The sequence below is a fragment of the Corythoichthys intestinalis genome, chromosome 14 (assembly GCF_030265065.1).
Source record: "Corythoichthys intestinalis isolate RoL2023-P3 chromosome 14, ASM3026506v1, whole genome shotgun sequence".
Classification (NCBI taxonomy): domain Eukaryota; kingdom Metazoa; phylum Chordata; class Actinopteri; order Syngnathiformes; family Syngnathidae; genus Corythoichthys; species Corythoichthys intestinalis.
The window spans coordinates 18,487,047-18,508,109 of record NC_080408.1 but is presented as its reverse complement, the minus strand read 5'-3'; the positions used below and the strand labels follow the sequence as shown (position 1 = coordinate 18,508,109).

General features: G+C 39.5%; 1 protein-coding gene across 1 annotated transcript; it reads left to right on the top strand.

The window, feature by feature from the left end:
- Positions 1–6,006: 6,006 nt before the first annotated feature.
- Positions 6,007–20,068, top strand: plcd1b (phospholipase C, delta 1b). The gene is made up of 15 exons (XM_057858470.1): positions 6,007–6,157; positions 6,324–6,482; positions 10,243–10,471; positions 13,557–13,686; positions 13,919–14,147; positions 14,529–14,730; positions 15,281–15,425; positions 16,710–16,862; positions 16,932–17,075; positions 17,150–17,309; positions 17,647–17,763; positions 17,853–18,031; positions 18,117–18,249; positions 19,344–19,493; positions 19,625–20,068. Exons 1-15 carry the CDS (start codon positions 6,058–6,060, stop codon positions 19,714–19,716), a joined length of 2,322 nt encoding a protein of 773 aa, XP_057714453.1. The 5' UTR covers positions 6,007–6,057; the 3' UTR covers positions 19,717–20,068.
- Positions 20,069–21,063: the final 995 nt, after the last annotated feature.

The following is a 21,063-nucleotide window of genomic DNA, read 5'->3' as shown; positions in this document are numbered from 1 at the left end:
TGTATATACGTTATAAAGCAATAAAATTGCAACAAAAATGAATGAAATGAACAAATTATATATATTTTATAATGGGTCAAAATTATTTTTTCCGAACAGATCATGTGACTAGCAACTTAGGCGGTCATTTACTTTGCATATAATTAAAATAAATAAATAAATAAAATAGGGAAGGGCAATTTTATTTTTCAAATGATTTTTTACTTTGATTGAAAATATTTTTTTTTGATTGAAGCAACTTCTTTTGGATTAAATGATTTAGACACAAATGTCCTACTCATAATATGGCCCAAACACCAAAAGGACTGCTTCAATCAAAGAAAACTTTTGTGTTGAAATCCAAATTTTTCAATCTCAAATATTTGTTCGCATTCAAAAACTTTTCAATGATTGAATTTTTTTTTTTTTTTGATTGAAGTGATTTTTCTATTTGAAAATATATTTTTTGAAGCAACTTATTTTTTGATTGAATAATAAAGACACATATGTCCTACCCAAAATGTGGCCCAAACACAAATCAACATTACTTTAATCCAAAAAAATAAATAAATTAAAAGAAAAATAAATAAAAATAGCTTTCAAATGCATTTTTTTTAGTTTTAAATTTATTTTTGAATTCAAAAATTTTTTTTTTTTTTATTGAAGCGACTTTTTTGGGGTTGAAAATATATATTTTGATTCAAGCAATTTTTTTGATTAAATAATAAAGACACAAATCTACCTCCATATGGCTCCGCCCAGGGGATACAATTTTTGACTGGGGTAACTACATTGGCACGACACCGGCTGGCGTACCATATTCAATGGATGACGATCTTGGCGAAAAGTATTGCCTAAGCAGCCTGATTTAGAATTCCCCTGTAGAATGATGGGAAACAAAAAAACGCTCATTGTCAACTTATTATTATAAATATTCTTGTAAGAAAATTTTATCGCTGATACTGCGTTTTGGGGTCATCAGCGTGTTGTGCCCCCCCCGCCCCAAAAGTCAAACTCCGCCTATGCCTGTAATTAAAGCCAGAGGCGTTGCTAAGGTGCCTCGGGGCCATAGGCGGAGTTTGACTTTTTGTATTTGTTATTAAATCAAAAAAAGTTGCTTCAATCAAAATATATATTTTCAACCAAAAAAAGTCGCTTCAATTAAAAAAAAATGTTTGAATGCAAAAATAAATTTAAAACTTAAAAAAAAAATCCATGTGAAATCTATGTCTCTTTGTTATTTTTTTTGTTTATTTTATTGAAGCAACTTTTTTGATTGAAGTAATGTTGATTTGTGTTTGGACCACATTTTGGCTATTATTTATTATTCAGTCAAAAAATAAGTTGCTTCAAAAAATATATTTTCAAAAAGAAAAATCACTTCAATCAAAAAAATAATCAATCATGGAAAAAGTTTTTGAATGCGAAAAAATACTTGAGTTTGAAAAATTTGCATTTGAACACTTAATTTTTCATCGAAAAAGTTTTCTTTGATTGAAGCAATCCTTTTTGTGTTTGGGCCATATTATGAGTAGGACATTTGTGTCTAAATCATTTAAAGCAGTAATGTGAAGTAATTTCTTCACATGCCAAATAGGGTCACAATTAAAGTAATTAAACATTGTCCAACAAATTAAGCATGAAAAAATAATTTATATGTTGTATATTTGACAAAATAATCGCATTTCCGAAGTTCGAGCCTGAAAGGGGACGAACCCGGAAGTGATACGTCACACCGGGAACAGTGATGGCAGCTCCATACATACGGCCGCCATACAAAGCCCTTCAAACAATGATTCAAACAGAGATATAAGCGATAGATCGAGCGCAAGGGAGGAGATCTAAGTTTTTGAAGAGTTGGAGGAAGAAGAGGAGGTTGGAATTTTATGTTGGACCTAACATGTATTAGCCAGACGCTAATCAGGATGCAAACAATGTGCCTATACTACCTGACATGGAATGGATATAAGACCCATCGAGATTACAAGATTGGTAAGATATAGGCTGTTATTATTTCATGATTTGAAGATGCAGGCATTTGCACATAATTTAATGTTTTTGTCTATCTGATGACATTGTTAAAAAAAATAATAGTCAGACTTCATGTTCATTTTGGCAGATCCGGCAGCTCTTGTGTATATAAAATAATAATATAAAAACGTTGGGGGGAAAGAAGGAGATGAGTCATTGATGGCTTTCTCCATTTTATTGTGGCAACAATAAGAAAACAAAATAATAGCGGACTGCCGCCACATTCGAACGCGAAGTTTTGCTTCTCGCTGATCTCCTCGCCTCCTACTACTCCAGCGTGTCTTAAACGGATCGTGCATAGTGTCTTGTTATGAGCTTTTTGTTTACAAATGTATTGAACACACGACGTGCTGACAACTTTGTTTCTTTATTAACACATGGAGCTAACAGTACAACACGGCTCAGGGCTCTCGGGAGGAAGCGGCGTCTAATGGCGTTAGGAAATGTAGTTTTTTCACACAAGCGAACAGATTACAAAGCACCACTTCAGTGTTGTCCCGAGACTACATTTCCCATGATTCACTGCGTGACCTGCGCGCTCGCTGATTCGCTGCCAGACATTAAAAGCAACATGCATGTTGTTGTCACCTGTCAGTGGCTCTTGTACGTAAAACACAAACTAGAAGGCTATCAAGCGATAACCGTGAACGAAACGTCGAACCGTACAAATGCAATGCAATGCTTGAAGCATGAAAGTGGAAATACATAATACAAATACAAATAATTGTGCACAAACTCGCCGGCGGTGTGTGTCTCTTACGGCAACGTGACCGTGAATTACCGCAACGCCGACCCGCTTATATGCACATCCACACCCCTTCCCGATTAACAGTGGATTAACCCTTTCGGACAAGATCGTAGATGATGCTTCGGCTAACGTCGCTAGCTTATACTGTTCATTCCACAACAGTTGGCAGCTCTGCTTTGACAAAGTCATCAGTCATCTATCCAAAAATCACACTTACTTTTTGGCAAATCCTTGATCATAAGCAGACCTGTTAAAGAAGCAGGCATCTTCGAAGTGTTTGCAGCAGAGAACACTACTCGATGATGGTGTGAAATTCATTCGCTTCGTGCGAACGAAAGATGTCCATTTACGTGCCCTGCTATCCTTTGGCCACTCATACAACTTTTCGTTTGAGTGAGAACAAAACATCGCCACACACCGCCGTGGCATCTCACCGAGAACCTATGCAACATACAATACTGTTCTATGGCGCACGTCCCTCGCACTTCCCGGTGTGACGTAATTTCCGAAGATTACTGAAGAAAAGCATTTTCGTTGTCAAGGGCGTTGCTATGGGTTAAACAAAGAATCTGGAAGGGTTGCATAAAAAAAAATAAAAAAAATAATAAAAAAAAAAAAAAACGAAAATATGCTTATAACTGTTTAGCCACTGATATTATTCAAAAACATGGTTGTCCAACCTTACTTCACATTACCGCTTTAATCCCAAAAAAGTTGCTTCAATCAAAACAAATATTTTCAATCAAAGAAAAAAATAATTTAAAAAATAAAATTGCTCATCCCTATTTTTTTTTTGAAAATTATATGCAAAGCAAATGGCCATCTAAGTTGCTAGTCACATGATCTGTTCGAAAAAAAAATAATAATTTTGACCCATTATAAAAATATACATATTTTTTTGTTCATTTCATTCTTTTTTGTTGCAGTTTTACTGCTTTACAACTTTTATGTATATAGACTCTACTCACCTACGTCACAAAATGACGTGTCGCTGTATCCGGCCGCCATATTGTCCGTATTTTTTAGACCTATTCTCATTGTTTTCAATTAGTCGTGCAAGTTATAGAGCAATTCATGGAAGCCCCGGTGTTATCTGACGCTGTAAACTCATTGGATGCGTTGCATAAAAGGCGTTATGTGGAAAAGCTTCAGTTTATCCATTCGCCAGATCCATATTTGATGCCTAAATCGATGTTTTTCGACCCGCTGTCTTCGCCGTCTTTGCCTGACACCCCTGATATTTACAACTATCTTGTCCACACAAAATCAGCCTATTCTCACGAAAGTTTGAAAAACTTTAAAAGCTTGGAGGCTTATAAATACTTCGTTGCTGGTTGGGTGAAACAGGTCCTCGTCCACGAAAATTTGGCAGGAATCTATCTTGTGCTCGGGAAGGTGAGTTACGAAATTTTCAATTCAAAATCTTTTGTTCTTGCTAACATCCACTGTCAAGTCTAATGTATTTCATGTCATTTGTCAATGGAGCTAGGGCTTTTAATGTTTATATGGTTTAGCGATAGCACTCCCACTACATACATATATAATATGTAATAAATATGAAGTGCGATAGCACTACTCCAGATTGTCCCTCGTTGAATTTATCTTTTGGCTTTTGCCTCAATAGTGAAATTGTAAATTAATTGTATGACAACTGTCTTATTATCCCCTTATAATTATATATTTTCAGGTAGTTCATTCACAACGTCTGAGTGTATGTTGTCGGCGATTAGCCTAGCAATGATCTTAATTGTGGTTGTCAGCCCAAAACCCTCTACATATATATTAAATGCATCTTACCAGATATAAAATGACTACTACATAATCTGTGGTAGTCTTTTGGAGCCCAGTTTTCTCGTCGAATTGCAGCAATCCATCTCGCTCTCCTCTCCGGGTCTCTCGGAATGCGGTAAAACTTCAAATCTCTCCGTCTATCTTCTCTGTTTTTGCAACCGACCGCCACACACGACTTCACCATTTTGATTATTAATGTTAACGAGCAGAAAAACACGCCATAATAGAAGGAATTTACGAAGCGCTAATGCATTAACATGACGAGTAGACGGACAACATGGCGCGGGGGCGTGGCTGTGACGTCACGTGAGTAGGGTCTATAGGAAAGTCAAATACATGCAATCACACTTTTCGGCCATCGGGGGGGGGGGGGTGGCTGACCCTGCCCCCCCCCCCTTAAAATCCGCTTATGAAATTTACAGGTTGTCCATTTTGCTTTTTAATAGTCTTTAGTCTGATATTACAATCTAATGTGTAAATTATAGAATTTACTTGAATTATTAAAGAATCGAATTATGAAATATTTCTGTCATAAATTTATAATAAAACAATCAGCTATTGTAAAATTGCACAGGTAATTTGCCGCTTGTTACGTCACCGTTGCGACTTGCACAGCCGGTTCGTCAAACCAGAGGCCGCCCGGCTGCAAGGACGTGAGCTGATTGCATTGTCACAAACGGGAGGAGGTGGCTTTTGATACCCACCTGTGGCTGTGACTGTGTCACCCACTGCCTGTCCGTGTGCTGTCCTCGTTCTGGAGCCAACGACACCCCACACACGCACGGACCTAAACTTTAGCGCAAGTTTGATGACCACAACACATGGACAGGAGACCTATTTTAATTTAGAATCGAGGAAAGGACCAAGGCAGAAATATGGATTCAAATGGATTGGAAACCAGACACGGTAGGACGTTAAATGATCAATTTGTGTAACTTTGCGGGTCCAAAAAACACCTGTTGGGTTTCATTTCCTATTACAAAATCCTACTTTCCCCAAACTAATACAAGGCGTGGCTTCCTCGCCTGCTCTGCAGTTTAACCTTCTACGGACAGTAGAGGTGTGTTGCAAAGACAATGAAATGTGAACCCTGTTGGTACAATAGTCGTTACTGGAAGATGTGAAACAGTATGGCACACGTTCCGCTTTTGACCTTCATCTTAATTAGTCTGACTGGGTGGACTTGACGTTCAGTTGAGCTTCCCCTAAAAGTAAACAAGTTCATCCTTACTTTCGATTTACCCACGATAAACCTTTCTAAATGTTGAGGACTTTTATGAATATGGTTGTTAATGGTATTACAACGGTTTATATGAGCACACTTGTACGTACCAAAACCGCATTTCTTTGGTTCTGCGATTATTAGAACATGCCGGCGGGCATATGAAACGGAATAAAATGCTGGACTTTGAGTCGGGCTGGCTCACGCCCCTTTTGTTACTACTTCCTGCCCACGCACGCCTTTGACACACACTCACAGCGTCTCAGCAGCTGGAGGAGCACAAAGTATGGCGTGTCTGTGTAAGGAACCCAAACTTAGCACATCTCAGGAGTTACTGCGACGTGCCAGAGAGCAGGAGGTGATAGAAATAAATGTCCATCTTCTAGGTAAGCTGAAAAATATTGATATTCGTGTTGGTGTACTTGAAAACAAGACGGACGTGGTCTTAAGCCATGCAAACACAGGAAGAGATGGTGTTATTTTTTAATAAGCTGTTAGTAAAGGTGTAATTTAAAGCTGACTTTGCAGTTGGTCTGCCCATCTGTTTCTCAGGTATGGATGACGACACGGATGTCCAGTTCCTCCTGCAGGGGGGAGATCTTCTCAAGGTACGTTCCTTGTCCTGGAAGAAAAATCGGTACTTTCAACTGCAAGAGGACTGCAAGACAATGGTGCGGGAATCCAAAAAATACTTCAGGAGTCACCGGACATGTGAGTACTGTACTTCACTGACTTTATTAACCCTCTAGTCAAAGAAATTTACTGCAATTTTACATTTATAGTACACTATTACGAGTTACGCCACAACATTGCGCCAAGGCCTTTCCAAATACAGTGGTACCTCTACACAAGCCCGTCGACAGGGGGGGCGGCAACCGGGTATGTTGTCCCGGGCCTCAGGACCATCGGGGTCCCTAAATGACCCATAATTTATTTTACTTTACATTCACATATTTCTTTTTTATATAAATCATTGTCTGACTAAATATTATGTTCTACTTGATATATGCTTAAAAACCTTACATAATAAATATTTAAAATATATATTTTTTCTTCTTTTTGCACAACACCCCTCCACCCACTCTGTCTTAGCAGAGAATAGTTTGACCCGCTCTGGTGCACTCAAGGCTACACTACGTACGTGCCCTGAAGTGGGAAATTAAAATCTGTCATTGTTATAAACTCTAAACATAGCGAGTCGTCATAAATAAGGTGCGCAGAAAAGAAAAAAGAAAAAAAGATGAAGATCATAGAGGTGAACGAGAAAAAATGATGTTTTTAAAAGGAGGATGAGAAGCCAGACAATTAGGGCTACAGTTGGCTATGGACGGTGATGTCGGTAAGTGAGCAACAGCCGTAACACTGAACGTTTACATTCGCGATCACCGTGACCAAAGCCCGATTCGAGTCTGTCACCAGCCGCTTGTAGCCTGCGGTATGGCAAGACATGCTGCTCGCGTTGAGCCGAGGAGAGAGAAGGTGATGGGAGATCAGGGATATGTTAGTCTGTGGGGAGCAGGTGCGCGAACAGACTCTGGTCCGGTGGCTAGATGTATCTTGGGTTATTGTCTTAGCCAGTGACTGTAGCTGGAGGAGAGCAAGCCTTCAGTAAAATGAAAATAATAAAAAACTACCTGCGCTCCATCATATCACAGGGCAGGCTTAACAACCAAGCCATGCTCTCCATTGAGCGTGAGCTTGCTCAAAAACTGGATTTCACTGATGTTATAAATGACTTTGCTGTCAAAAAATTTAGGCGCATCACTGTTTGAGGGCTTGATAACCCCAGGGATGTGGAGGGGGCAGACGCAGAATGTCTAGTTGTTATACTGTTTTGTCGCGTAGCAGGCAGGCATAGCACTCTCAGTTGTATTGTATTTTAGCCTACTTGGGACAATAAATGGACATTGTTTATATTGTGTCACATCACATTATGGTCTGTTAAATTTAACTGTCCATCTCAAATTAAATAATTTGAAAATTTACTCTGTCATTGCTGGCAAAGCGTTAAAAGTACTGCGTATGTTGTCGTGACAAGCTGGTAGCAGAGGTGGCGTGGGGGGGCCCTACAATGGTCTCTTGTCCCCGGACCCCTGCAAGTCTGTTGACAGCCCTGCCTCTACATACAAAGTTAATTCGTTCCAGGACCTTGTTTGTTAGTTGAAATGGTCGTATATCGAGCAGGATTTTCCCATGATACATAATTCCATTAATTCATTCAACAGCCAGAAAACCCACACTAAACCCTTAATAAATCCTGCTGTTACTATTACAAATGGCAATTACGCATAGAAAAACATAAATTATAAATAAAAATCTGAATAATAATAATTCCAGTAATAATGTAACGAATCAGGTTTTAATGTGGTGGCCGTTTTTTTGCGTGCTGTACCTGAATGCACCGCGTGGCTGATATGCCAGTGAGATAGAATACGGTAGAGATTTTACTTTTTCTTTTCATGTTTTATTGCTGGCGTCAACTGCAGCGGACAGTAGGCGTGTTGTGTTGCATAAGTTCATAGAATAAATAATTACAAACCTGACGAAGCTGGCAATTTCTTTGGCGATGTTACTACAATAATATTTGTCACCTTAACTTATAAAGACTGGCGAACTGAGGTCGGAGGCGGACTGTTGAGATCGTAGACATTCTACGGCCGTATTATTGAGCCAGTTCACGGATGCGCACACCACGCTCATATTTTTCTATTATTTCCATCTTCTTTTTAATTGGTAAGCGTCACTTCTTTCCTTTTTCACCACATGCACTAACCTTGGGACCTGTGTTTTCTCTCACAAGAAAATCCGCTGTGCACCCGTCTTGCGGGAAAGCAAAGAAACTGCGGCGCTGTCATAAATAGTCACATTTCGAGCATGTCGTCGGATGTAGAGACAAAAGGTCAAATTTTACATCGGATGTCGGAAAGATCGCGTGTCGAAGCGATCGTATGTCGAGGTAACACTGTACATTCAAATTCAAAGGCGGATGCTTTGCATGCGGCTGCTCCTCTGCAAGACGTCATCTTAAATAACGACGTTTTGTGTCGACATTCTTTCCAAATGTAAGTAAGCAAATTTCACACAAGGTTTTACTGAAGTGTTTTTACTTTTTGAACTTCAAACGTCATATATTTTAAAGCAAAACCTCAAAATTCAGTTAAGCAGCTGACTTCATGCTGAGTGACTTCAGCTTGATGCAATAAATGATGCGACTTTTCAGTATTAGGGCTGCAGAAGTTACTTCGTTAAATTTTATTAAGTAAAACAAAATTGTAAATTAGTAAAGTGACAAAGCAGAACTGGTGATGCAACCAGGATGTATGCCAAGGGCTAGACCGTCTCATTTGGTTACCTGGGAGCCGGGCCTTCGTCTGCCATGTCCTCCAGCGTACTCTGTTAATCATGGCCAACGGAGGATGCAAGCCTAAATAGGGATGCAGCTTTAGTGTCAGTCGATCACGTCCTTGTTTGGGTCCGTCCCTCCTTGCTATTGGATTATCTTCTGAACGGCATAAATGGTAAACCAGTCATTCTTTAGTGGAAAAACCAATGCCAGAGCTGCTTTAGCGTATCAACCTCTCCCACTGGCGTCTGATTTTGATTCCACATGCAGCGCATCCAACATTGTCCTTAACCTCCTCAAGATTCATATTTGGGGTACTTTCTGCCTATTGTAAACACTATGACACTAACAACTAAGATGAGCTGAGGCAGAAAAAGGTGAAAGAGTGAAAACTCAGTCATCAGAGGAAAGTAATGAGCAATAATATTCTCAATTGTTTTGTCACATGAGGGTTCATTGTCAAAATATACAGTATATTGTTGTGTATACAGTACTGTATAACGAAAACTATCTGTATTCAATATACAGTGATCTGCAGTAATACATACTGTATGGTGTGGTATATTAAAAAATGTATACACATACTGTATAGGCTATAGATCATTTAAAAAAATCAGCTTATGAGGCAAACAAGTGTGGTAACCGCTGTCTTAAGCAAATCCCCACCTCCCAATTTGACATTTTCAGCGACAAATTCCGCATTATTCTTTAAATTACAGTATCCGTTGTTGACTAGACTCTTCCATTGCTGATAGTAAAGATCCGATGCCAAATCTGCCGTTTAGTTGTTCTATCTGGTAATGAGTAACCCTGATAATTTTTGTGGGCGGATCTTGAGATAGTAACTGTATCTCGTAGTGTATATAAAGTTTTCCTATTTAAACTGTGTGCCAACTTTGTCCATAAATTCTTTTTGATGCCTGCCGCATTTTACTTGTAACGTGTTATTGGAATGGTGGTCCATACCATGTAATCAGAATGCTGAGCCAATGATCTTTTTGAGGACACTTAAAGTAGAACAAAGTTTGAACTTTGATTATTATTGTACAGTACATATTTTTTACACTTTCTATCCAAAGAAAAATTCTGTGCTGTAAAATGACAGGAGAGCTTTTCCTCTGTGCACAGTTTCCATTGACGACATCGCTGTTGTGCGACTGGGTCGTCAAACTGAGGGTTTGAAGAAATACACAGAACAGCAGATGGAGAATTACTGCTTCTCCATTGTCTTCAAGGACCACCGAAAAAATTTAGACCTCATCGCCAACTCTGAGGAGAAGGCCAAGCAGTGGGTTGGCAGCCTTCAGAAACTAATTGCCAACAGAAAAAGCCTCAACCAGCAGCAAAAGACAGAACAGTATCCTTATCACTGGAGTGCAGGTTGAACTCCTAAGAAACAGAAATATGGATAGTTAAAACCAACCAACCAACGAACCAGAGATCGACCGGGTTTTTCAGCACCAATGCTGATTATTAGTAGTTAGAGGGGCCGATAACTGATTTTTGGAGCTGATATTAATTTGCAGTAAAAGTGTAAAAATTGGCGTAAATTTTTTTTAATAATGCAAACACTGAACTCCATTGAAATGCCTAAAACGTGTTTATTGAATCACACAAAAAGAAAATAACTCAAGTGCTTGAATTTCCAAGACTCAGAAATATCTCTTTTAAAGTTGAATAACAGGTTAAATAAATACCTCACTGAAATTTTTCCACATAAAAGAAAGCCCTGATGACCTCGTCTAAGTATCCTTGAGCAAGATGCTAAACCCCACGTTGCTCGGTCTATCTCTTGTTAAAACAGTCTGTGTCCCAGCTGTTTTAGGAAATGGGAATTTAAGTTAGCACAACAATTTCTAGTCTGATGTTTCACAAAACAACAGCTTTGTTTTGTGAAACAAGCTCAAGCAAACGAATAGACCACTCTACAGAACACATTTAAGCTCTTAACATTTCCTCATTCGCAACGTTACATCTAACAAGTACGCTGTTAATTAATCAGCCCTGAGAAAAAAAATATATAAAATTGGGCTCAGAAGATCGATGAATATACATTCCTAGAATATACCTACCAAATTTCATTCGTGTTAGCAATGTATGGATTCACACCTAAGTGCAATGCACATGCACACATTCTGTACCTAGGGATCCATAAAACAGATGAAAAACTTTAAAACAAATATATTACATACACAGCTGGTCAAAAGTATTGGCACCCCTACAATTCTGTAGATAATGCTCAATTTCTTCCAGAAATGATTGCAATAACAAATGTTTTGGTAGTAATATCTTCATCTATTTTGTTTGCAATGAAAAAACACAAAAGAGAATGATTTATTTATTATTGTTATTTTTTAAAATAATTATAGTTTTACACAAAACTCCATAAATGGGCCGGACAAAAGTATTTGCACCCTCAACCTAATACTTTGTAGCACAACCTTTAGACAAAATACCTGCGAACAACCGCTTCCGGTATCCATCTATGAGTTTCTTACAATGCTCTGCTGGAATTTTAGACCATTCTTCTTTGGCCAACTGCTCCAGGTGTCTGATATTTGAAGGGTGCCTTCTCCAAACTGCCATTTTCAGATCTCTCCACAGTCCCCAGTGCTTTCTCTCAAACCATTTTCTAGTGCTTTTTGAAGTGTGTTTGGGGTCATTGTCCTGCTAGAAGACCCATGACCTCTGAGGGAGACTCAGCCTTCTCACACTGGGCTCTACATTATGCTGCAAAATTTGTTGGTAGTCTTAAGACTTCATAATGCCATGCACACAATCAAGCAGTCCGTGCCAGAGGTAACAAAGCAACCCCAAAACATCAGGGAACCTCTGCCATATTTGACTTTGGGGACAGTGTTCTTTTCTTTGAAGGCCTCGTGCTTTTTCCTGTAAATTCTATGATGATGCCTTTTCCAAAAAGCTCTGCTTTTGTCTCATCTGAACAGAGAACCTTCTTCCAAAACGTTTTTGGCTTTCTCGGGTAAGTTTTGGCAAACTCCAGCCTGACTTTTTTTTATGACTCTGGGTTAGAAGTGGGGTCTTCCTGGGTATCCTACCATAGTTCCCTTTCATTCAGACGCCGACGGATGGTACGGGTTGACACTGTTCTACCCTCGGACTGCAGGACAGCTTGAACTTGTTTGGATGTTAGTCAAGGTTCTTTATCCACCATCCGCACAATCTTTCGTTGAAATCTTTCAATTTTTTTCCCGTCCACATCTAGGGAGGTTCACCACAGTGCCATGGGCTTCACACTTATTGATGACACTGAGCATGGTAGACACAGGAACATTCAGGTCTTTGGAGATAGACTTGTAGCCTTGAGATTGCCCATGCTTCCTCACAGTTTTGCTTCTCAAGTCCTCAGACAGTTCTTTGGTCTTCTTTATTTTCTTCATGCTCAATGTGGTATACACAAGGACACAGAACAGAGGTTGAGTCAACTTTATTCCATTTTAACTGGCTGCAAGTGTGATTTGGTTATTGCCACCATCTGTTATGTGCCACAGGTAAGTAACAGTTGCTGTTAATTACGCAAATTAGAGAAGCATCACATGGTTTGTCAAAGGGTGCCAATACCTTTCTCCGGCCCATTTTTGGAGTTTTGTGTAAAATGATAATAATTTAATTTTTTTCCCCATTCTCGTTTGTGTTTTTTTCCCCCAAAAATAAATGAAGTTATTACTACCAAAGCATTTGTAATTGCAATCATTTTCTGGGAGAAATTGAGCATTATCTACAGAATTGTAGGGGTGCCAATACGTTTGACCAGCAGTGTATGTAATATATATGTTTTAAAGTTTTTCATCTGTTTTATGGATCCCTAGGTACAGAATGTGTGCATGTGCATTGCACATAGGTGTGAATCCACACATTGCTAACACGAATGAAATTTGGTAGGTATATTCTAGGAATGTATATTCATCGATCTTCTGAGCCCAATTTTATATATGTTTTTTCTCAGGGCTGATTAATTACAGACAGAATTGCAGGGGTGCCAATACTTTTGGCCAGCAGTGTACTTTATCATATATAGTATGAATGAATTAATGTGCCAATGTAAGACGTTATATTTTGTTGGAATGGGTAAGTCTGGAGAGATCAGTGGTACAGGTTCTGTGCGCCCTACCATAACACAAATATTTAGACACCTAGGGGTAGGGGGGTAAAATGACACCTGCAGTAAACACATGAAAGCTGGACTATTATATGCCATTCTATTGACATTAGATTCTATTGCCTACTGCCCATAGTTAGCTGGGATAGGCTCCAGCACCTCCGCGACCCTCGTGAGGAAAAAGCAGCATGGAAATTGAATGAATGAATGAAATGAATGAATGAACGAACGTTCTTTTTTTTTTTTTTTTTTTTAAAGTCCACAATGACGGGAAATGAGTATAGCAGAAGAAAACATTCCTTACATGAAACCCCCTTTCCAGCTGGATCTTTAGTTGCCTGAGCAAAGCAGACAAGAACAAAGATGGCAAGCTGAGCATGTCGGATGTCAAGGACTTCATGCGTCTCATCAACATTGACATAGATGACAGCTATGCAGAGATGCTTTTTGAGGTTGTACTATGCAGATGTTTTATAATGCTTCACAAGCCGAATTTGAAATCGGTATGGAAATGTGTAAATCTGCACTTAGAACATTGATATTTTCATCAGAAAGTATTAGTGGCTAATGTTCAAATAACGTCATTTTATGCATTTTTTTCTATTCACTCGGCTGTTAAGACATTTGATAGCTTACATGTAGTTTCGGGTTCATGTTAAATGACCTTCTTGTTACATGAAATAGAAATGCGACAAATCAAAGTCTGGATATCTGTCTGGAGAGGAGATCCAGCATTTCTATGACCTACTGACTTACCGGGAAGAAATTGATGTGATCTACAAGGAATATGCACGATCTGCAGGCGTCATGAAGCCTGAGAATCTGGTGGAGTTCCTGCAGAATGAACAGAGAGAGATGATATCACTGGCTGATGCAAACCAGATCATTGAGACGTTTGAGCCAGATGAAAAAGGTAAGGAATTTGGCATGAATTGTTTTGTTTTTGGAATGTAGGAGGAAGCCGACTTAAGTCGAATTTCTTAGCCAAGATTTGTAAAGACGCTTTTGTCAGTGAGGCCGATGTTCCAAGCACTTCACTCTGAACCTGCACAAAAAATGGAAAATGAATGAATGAATGTGGCTGGCTGTGGAAGTTTTTTTTTTTTTAATTGTCTGTGCACGTAATTATTTTTTTCCAGACGTTTTAGGGAAGGATCATCATTTTAAGAAAAAAAAAAAACCCCTGCTAGGTGTAGACATGGCCTGAGTGTTGATCCAAAAAGTGTTCATCCAAGTGGAGAATCCTTTTTCTGTGTAGCCTAACATGTTTTTGTTATCCTTCTATGTTTTCCAGCCAAGGAGAAGAGAATAATGACTAAAGATGGCTTCCTCATGTACCTTCACCATCCTGATACCTTGATCCTGAATCCAGAGCACATACAGGTGTACCAGGACATGAGCCAGCCTCTCAACCACTATTTCATCTCCTCCTCACACAACACCTACCTCATGGAGGATCAACTCAAAGGACCTAGCAGTACAGAAGCTTATGTCAGGTGAATATTTCTCATTTATGTGCCCCCTACAGCTTCTTAATAGAATCCAATGCATAAACTCTATGTGGAAAATAAGATCCTAGTTCGGATTGAAAAGTTGAAGGTAGTTGTGAAACCTTGCATACTTCTAAAGAGGATATCCGTTTTGATTATGGCATGTCATGTAACAGCAAAAGTGTACAGATGGCGAGTTGCCGTGCTTGGAGTTTGCGCATTTTTTTATGGATAATCTAGCTAGATCATCTAACTGAAATATCTGAAGATTCACAAGCGATGCCAGGGGTCACTGCATGATCTGCAGACAAAGACATGGCTAGGGATCGTGCAGACGATCGAAGGGAATAAGAATTTTAAAAAGTTATATTTTGCGAAAGATTAACTGGCTTGGAGAAGAAAACGTGCAAAATTGACTCGAAGGGAGCAGATCAAAAATGACAAAGTGCTCACTTGCAAAAAACACTTAAAACCAGAGGATTTTAAAATATGTAGTTTAAGCACTGGCGTGCGGCAGATTTTTGTGGGATCAATAAGTCCGTAACGACTCTTTCAGGGCTCTTGTGAAAGGCTGTCGCTGTGTGGAATTGGACTGCTGGGACGGATCAGACGACGAGCCGGTCGTTTACCACGGCTACACGCTAACCTCGAAGATCCTTTTTAAAGATGCCATTAAAGCCATCAAGGAGTACGCCTTTAAGGTTCGCTTATTGTTTGGATGTCCATTAGGAACGTTAATCCATGCATCTAGGCCTGTCGCGATAATTTATCGCCCACTAAAATTTGTTATCTCATAAATGATTGCGATATTATTGCGCCCCCCCCCCCCCAAAAAAAAAAAATTTTTTTAGTGTTTATTTATTTATTGTCATCATCATCGGTATCACTGACAGTTGCAAGATGTGATATGAGCATTGAGCAACCCGAAAAAAACGAAAATAAGACGAGCTGATGAGAGAAGCATATGCTTATCAAGTCCCATCCCCTTTTAACCGATTTACAATAACAGTGAGAATACAGTATATATTAATAGATCAAGTACACCCACTTAAACGCAATAAATGTTTACTTTTAAATTAAAAAATACGTTTTAAGAAATCACAACTAAAAACAGTAGACCATGCCTCTTTCAAGTAAAAAACATTATTAATACCGCACAGAATCACATAATAAATGTCTTTTTTCAAGAAAACATAAAATTGCACTTAATAACTGAAGCATTTAGGCACATAGCTATAAAGTTGCAGTAACAGTAATTGCACTTCAACAACAGAAAAAAACAGACTAAGTAGCAGTAACAAAAATTTGGCTCCCAAAGGTATCAAATATCATTTAACAGAGGTAAAACTGTCACATTTCTTCAGCAATGTAGTGGACTTCACTTTCCGTGAGGGAACGCTATTTTGCGCGGTGTCGTCTGTCGAATACCTCTAATTGTCAATTAACGTGACGAGGAGGCTCCGCTTGTTGCGATGCAGTTTTCTTACTAAGCAGTGAAAACTGGAGAGGATGATAGTGTTTCAAATGAGCATGTAGATTTATTCTGTTGGCCATCTTTGTTGAAACAACCTCCAAAAACATTTTGCAGACTGGTTCGTCCTCTTCATTCCGCTCGCTCATTGCTGTGCGCCGACAGTGCACTCGACCCTTCCTCAATCCATTAAATGACGGTCACTCAAACTCAAATGTATAAAACGAACATACCCAGAAGTCAATAAAACAGAGTGGCACAAGGAAGCTGAACTTTAAACAGCGCCGTCAAGCACGTATGCCACACATCTGCCGCAAGCGCGTGCGTCACGCACGCACGTGACAAACGCGCGCATGTGCACGCGAAGCGATAAATCGCCGCAGGAAAATTACAGTCTTCATTTTTATGTACCGCGCGATAAATGGAATTATTGCATATTGCGACAGGCTTACATACATCCTTTATATTCAATAATGGATTCAATCAAATCGCTGTATGTCCCTGCCCTCTAAAGACATCTGAATACCCAGTGATCCTCTCCCTTGAGAACCACTGCAGTGTGGAGCAGCAGCAAGTAATGGCCCGGCACATGAGCTCCATTTTGGGTAGTGCGTTGGTCACCTCTCCACTCGGGGACAGCATGCCAACAAACTTCCCCTCTCCTGAGGTGCGTTTACTGCTACAGCTTGTTTTTTTTCCTCAAAATCCATCAATGCGGTCCACTGTTGTCATCCAGGAGCTGAAGGGGAAGTTCTTGATCAAAGCCAAGAGGTTAAACAAACTAGAGGCCACCTTTGCTCCTGAGGTGGAGGCTATGGATGACTCTGATGTAACGGAAGAAGAAGAATCAAATGATGAGGATGAACCGGAGGAGGAAATTGTGTGTATGAGTACAATGTCGACCAGTCTTCAAATATAACTCGTTGGTTCATTTTACATTTCAATTACCTGCAGAAAAAAAAGAAACTGAAGCTAGCTAGAGAGCTCTCCAACATGGTGATCTACTGTAAGAGCGTCCACTTCAATGGCTTTGAAGATGCTAGGACAAATCTAAGCTTCTATGAAATGTCATCCTTTAAAGAAAAGAAGGCTGTTACGCTTGCCGAAGAGTCTGGTAAGAGAACTTGTGTGCAGTAATTTGGGCTGTATATACACACTAAGAACTGGGACTCATAATAAACATTGTAAAGATGGCTGATGTTGAAATGGAGAAAACACAACTTACTGCTATTCTTAACTCTTTCAATGCCATTGACGATGATAAGACATTCAATTATGTGACTTTTTTTTTTTTTTTTTTTCTATCTGCTTTTAATTTAAATTAGTCCGTCACTAGTAGACATTAGTTCAGCCGCTGCTAGCCTTCCCACTTCAAATGGACTGGACGACTGTCAGCGTCAGTTACAGCCAATGAGTTATAACTGAACTTGATCACTGTTTGTTCCTAATAGCAAACGCTTTCATCAATCACAATGTGGACAAGCTGAGCCGCATCTATCCAGCTGGCTCCCGGACCGACTCGTCCAACTACAACCCGGTGCCTTTATGGAATACTGGCTGCCAAATTGGTACATGAAAATATTACTGTAGGCCACATTGCAAACAATTTCAACACAGTTTGAACACTTGCCATATCTTCTGTGTGACTGTGTCCCAGTGGCCCTAAACTTTCAGACAAACTGCGAAGATATGGATTTAAACCAAGGCAAATTCCTTGTGAATGGGAAGAGTGGCTACATCCTGAAACCGGCCTACCTGAGGAAAAGAGACACAGAGTTCGACCCGATCACTCTGACCCGAGGAGAATGGTTGAAGCACAAGTTACTCCATGTCATGGTGGGTGCATTTCAAGTCTGCAATTTCTGTCCCGCATTAAGCCAGGGTGTGTATGCTCTGATGTGAAATGTCTTCTCATCACCAGGTTATATCCGCTCAGCAGCTGCCTAAAATAAACAACAAGAAATCCTCTATTGTTGACCCGCTGGTAAAGGTGGAGGTGTATGGTGTGCCGGCTGACACATCTGCGAAAGAAACATGTGTCGTTGAGAACAATGGTATTTCAATATATGCATACGACTTAATAGTGCTCATGTAATATTCTGTTTAAAATGATCCACGGATAGAAAAACTTGTAGCTCTTAAAGATGAACGTTATTATGAGTTAAAATTGTTTAATATTGAAATCCCTCGTTTTCGTTTTTATACAATTTGTAAAATTAGTTTAACTTGGAGGTCGCCATTGTTGTTGACGTTGCAGGGCGGTGGCGTCACATGGTTACGCTGCCGGGATTCCAGAGTATGACTCTAGCGGCATAAACCTGCCATCTGTTCAACCCTTTCAATTTGATCCCGAGAGGAACATTAATGAGCATGACAGCACTGTCGATATTTCACAAAACAAGCAGCAAAAGCAAAATGAACAGGAAAGACTGGATGAGACGAGACTAGGGGGAAAAAAGTGTTCTGACATAATGTGCTACACCGGTGAAATGTCCTACAAGAGGTGAATTTGACACCCAAAGTACTACTGTGCACTTTCAGCTTGTTTTGCTTAGATGCATAAAGACGGAACATACTAAAGATGCCTAAAGAAAATACTTAAAGTAATATCAAATAAAGGTGGTTTAAATATGCTACATGGCTAATGTGGTCAACAGATCAAGAATCTGCTTTAAAAGAATGAAGGAAAGAACACACAATGCTTAAAAGTATGAGAGTGAAACACATGCAAAAAGTATTTTGAGGCAGTTAAAAGGTAATAAGACTCGATAAAAACCCAAATAGTAAGTACTCGCCGCTTTTAAATGATGTGTGCATGAGTTGGATGTCTCGCCGCGTAGAAGGAATTGGAGTAACCCGGTAGTATTCGTTGAGTGACTGTCACAAGCTACGTCATCACCCGAGCGCCCATTGCTGAATATTAATATTTTTTTCAATCAATGGCAATATTTTATGTGTTTCTAATAGCATTTTAGTAAAAGAGAACAATTGTGGCCTATTAGAGCCTACAAGTCTTTAAGTCTAAGGTTCCCTTTAAATGCTCACAGCATAAGGGTCAGTACTTACAAAATCTAATTACAGCCAACATAAGCATATTACATGTACATAATGCATTATATCCAGACTCTTGATTTTGCTGTTCTAATAGGTTTCAACCCAGCATGGAATGAGAACTTCCAGTTTGACGTATACGTACCAGAGCTTGCCTTGGTGCGCTTCCTCATAGAGGACCATGATTCAACATCTGGTAACGAGTTTGTTGCACAGTACACAATTCCACTCAACAGTTTAAAGATGGGTAAGTTTGATTCTTTTGTTCCCTTTCTTCACACTAGAAGTCATTGGTTTCTTTAGAATTGACTCGATGCGGCTTGCTGTACAAAAGAGCTCACGCTCTAACTGGCTCTATTATTTTGTGTTCACACACAGGATACAGACACGTGCCTCTGCTCGATAAAACCGGTCACGTCGTCCCTGCAGCTGCGCTCTTTGTACACGTCATGGTCGTCGATGTTGAATAAGACTTCACATCGGGGTTGAACGCCGTTCGCCATGGCTTTGCTTCTTCAATTTTTACCCCTATATTTTTGAAATGGATAATATTTGTACGAGATTGACTGATTGAGTGACATTAGCACAGTTGATTGAACAGATACATGCGTTCTTCTAATGGGACGGGGTCTACTCAAAGACATTGTTAGGAATTTCGATCCTTCAAGGAAAACTATGATGAAACACTTGCTTTCTGTATCAGTTTCATGAGCTTCGCCAAGTATTCTTTAAACAATTAGTGGTGAACAAGGCAAGTCAAAACAATGCTCTGTCATGAGTACATTCAGTCATGTATGAATCATTTTTCTTGTATCTTTTTTTTTTTTTTTTTCTAAAAAAAAAGTTTTTAAATATGAACACCTGCCTGAGATTTATTTTGTGCTGCACACACCTAACTCAATCTAAAACTAGTTCGAGTAGATTAAGTGAAAATTCAGTTCTGTTGAAATCAGAGGCTGCGCTAGACATTTTCGTTGTCTGTCATTTTGACTGACAGGGTCATAAATATCCGGTCATAATCTATTTTTACCCGTCACTTAAATTTTTAAAATGATAATGATGACATATTCAATAGTATTTAGTTTTCATTCATTTTTAATTAATATTGTAACGTTTGCTTGGCGGCGAAAAATTAGACACGGAAGTCGTATTTTTCTCCCTTTTTACTCTGCTTACCGCCAACAACACCAACAAAACAACAACTCCACCCCCAAAGAAAAAGAGGCAACTATATAGACCCCAATCACCGTCACACAATAATCTTAATTGTGGTTGTCAGCCCAAAATCTTCTAAATATATATTAAATGCATCTTACCAGATATAAAATGACTACTACATAGTCTGTGGTGATCGTTTGGTGCCCAGATTTCTTGTCGAATTACAGCAGTCCATCTCGCTCTCCTCTTCGGGTCTCTCAGATACGGTACAACTTCAAGTCTCTCCGTCTATCTTCTCTGTTACTGCAACCAACCGCCACACACGCCTTCACCATTTTGATTATTAATGTTAACGAGCAGAAAAACACGCCGTAATAGGAGGCATGTACGTAGCGGTAATGTGTAAACACGACGAGCTGACGGACAATATGGCGGCTCCAGTCAGGGGGGCGGAGTTGTGACGTCATGTGATTGGGGTCTATACACAGGCGCCAATCTAGTCCACCAATTGGATGACGCGCTGGCACACCTGGTGCACCAATAAGAACCTCGCGTTGATGTGTCAATCACGGTGCCGCCACCAGACCCTGGTGACGCTACAATATTCTGAATGAATAGCCAATGACGTCATGCATTAAGCGAAACAATAGCTAATTAAT

Excerpts from the sequence above, each read along its gene's own strand:
- plcd1b (XM_057858470.1), top strand. The coding sequence starts at position 6,058 with ATGGCGTGTCTGTGTAAGGAACCCAAACTTAGCACATCTCAGGAGTTA. Across the intron at positions 15,426-16,709 it reads TCAAGGAGTACGCCTTTAAG|ACATCTGAATACCCAGTGAT; the intron begins GTTCGCTTATTG and ends TGCCCTCTAAAG. Across the intron at positions 18,032-18,116 it reads ACAAGTTACTCCATGTCATG|GTTATATCCGCTCAGCAGCT; the intron begins GTGGGTGCATTT and ends TCTCATCACCAG.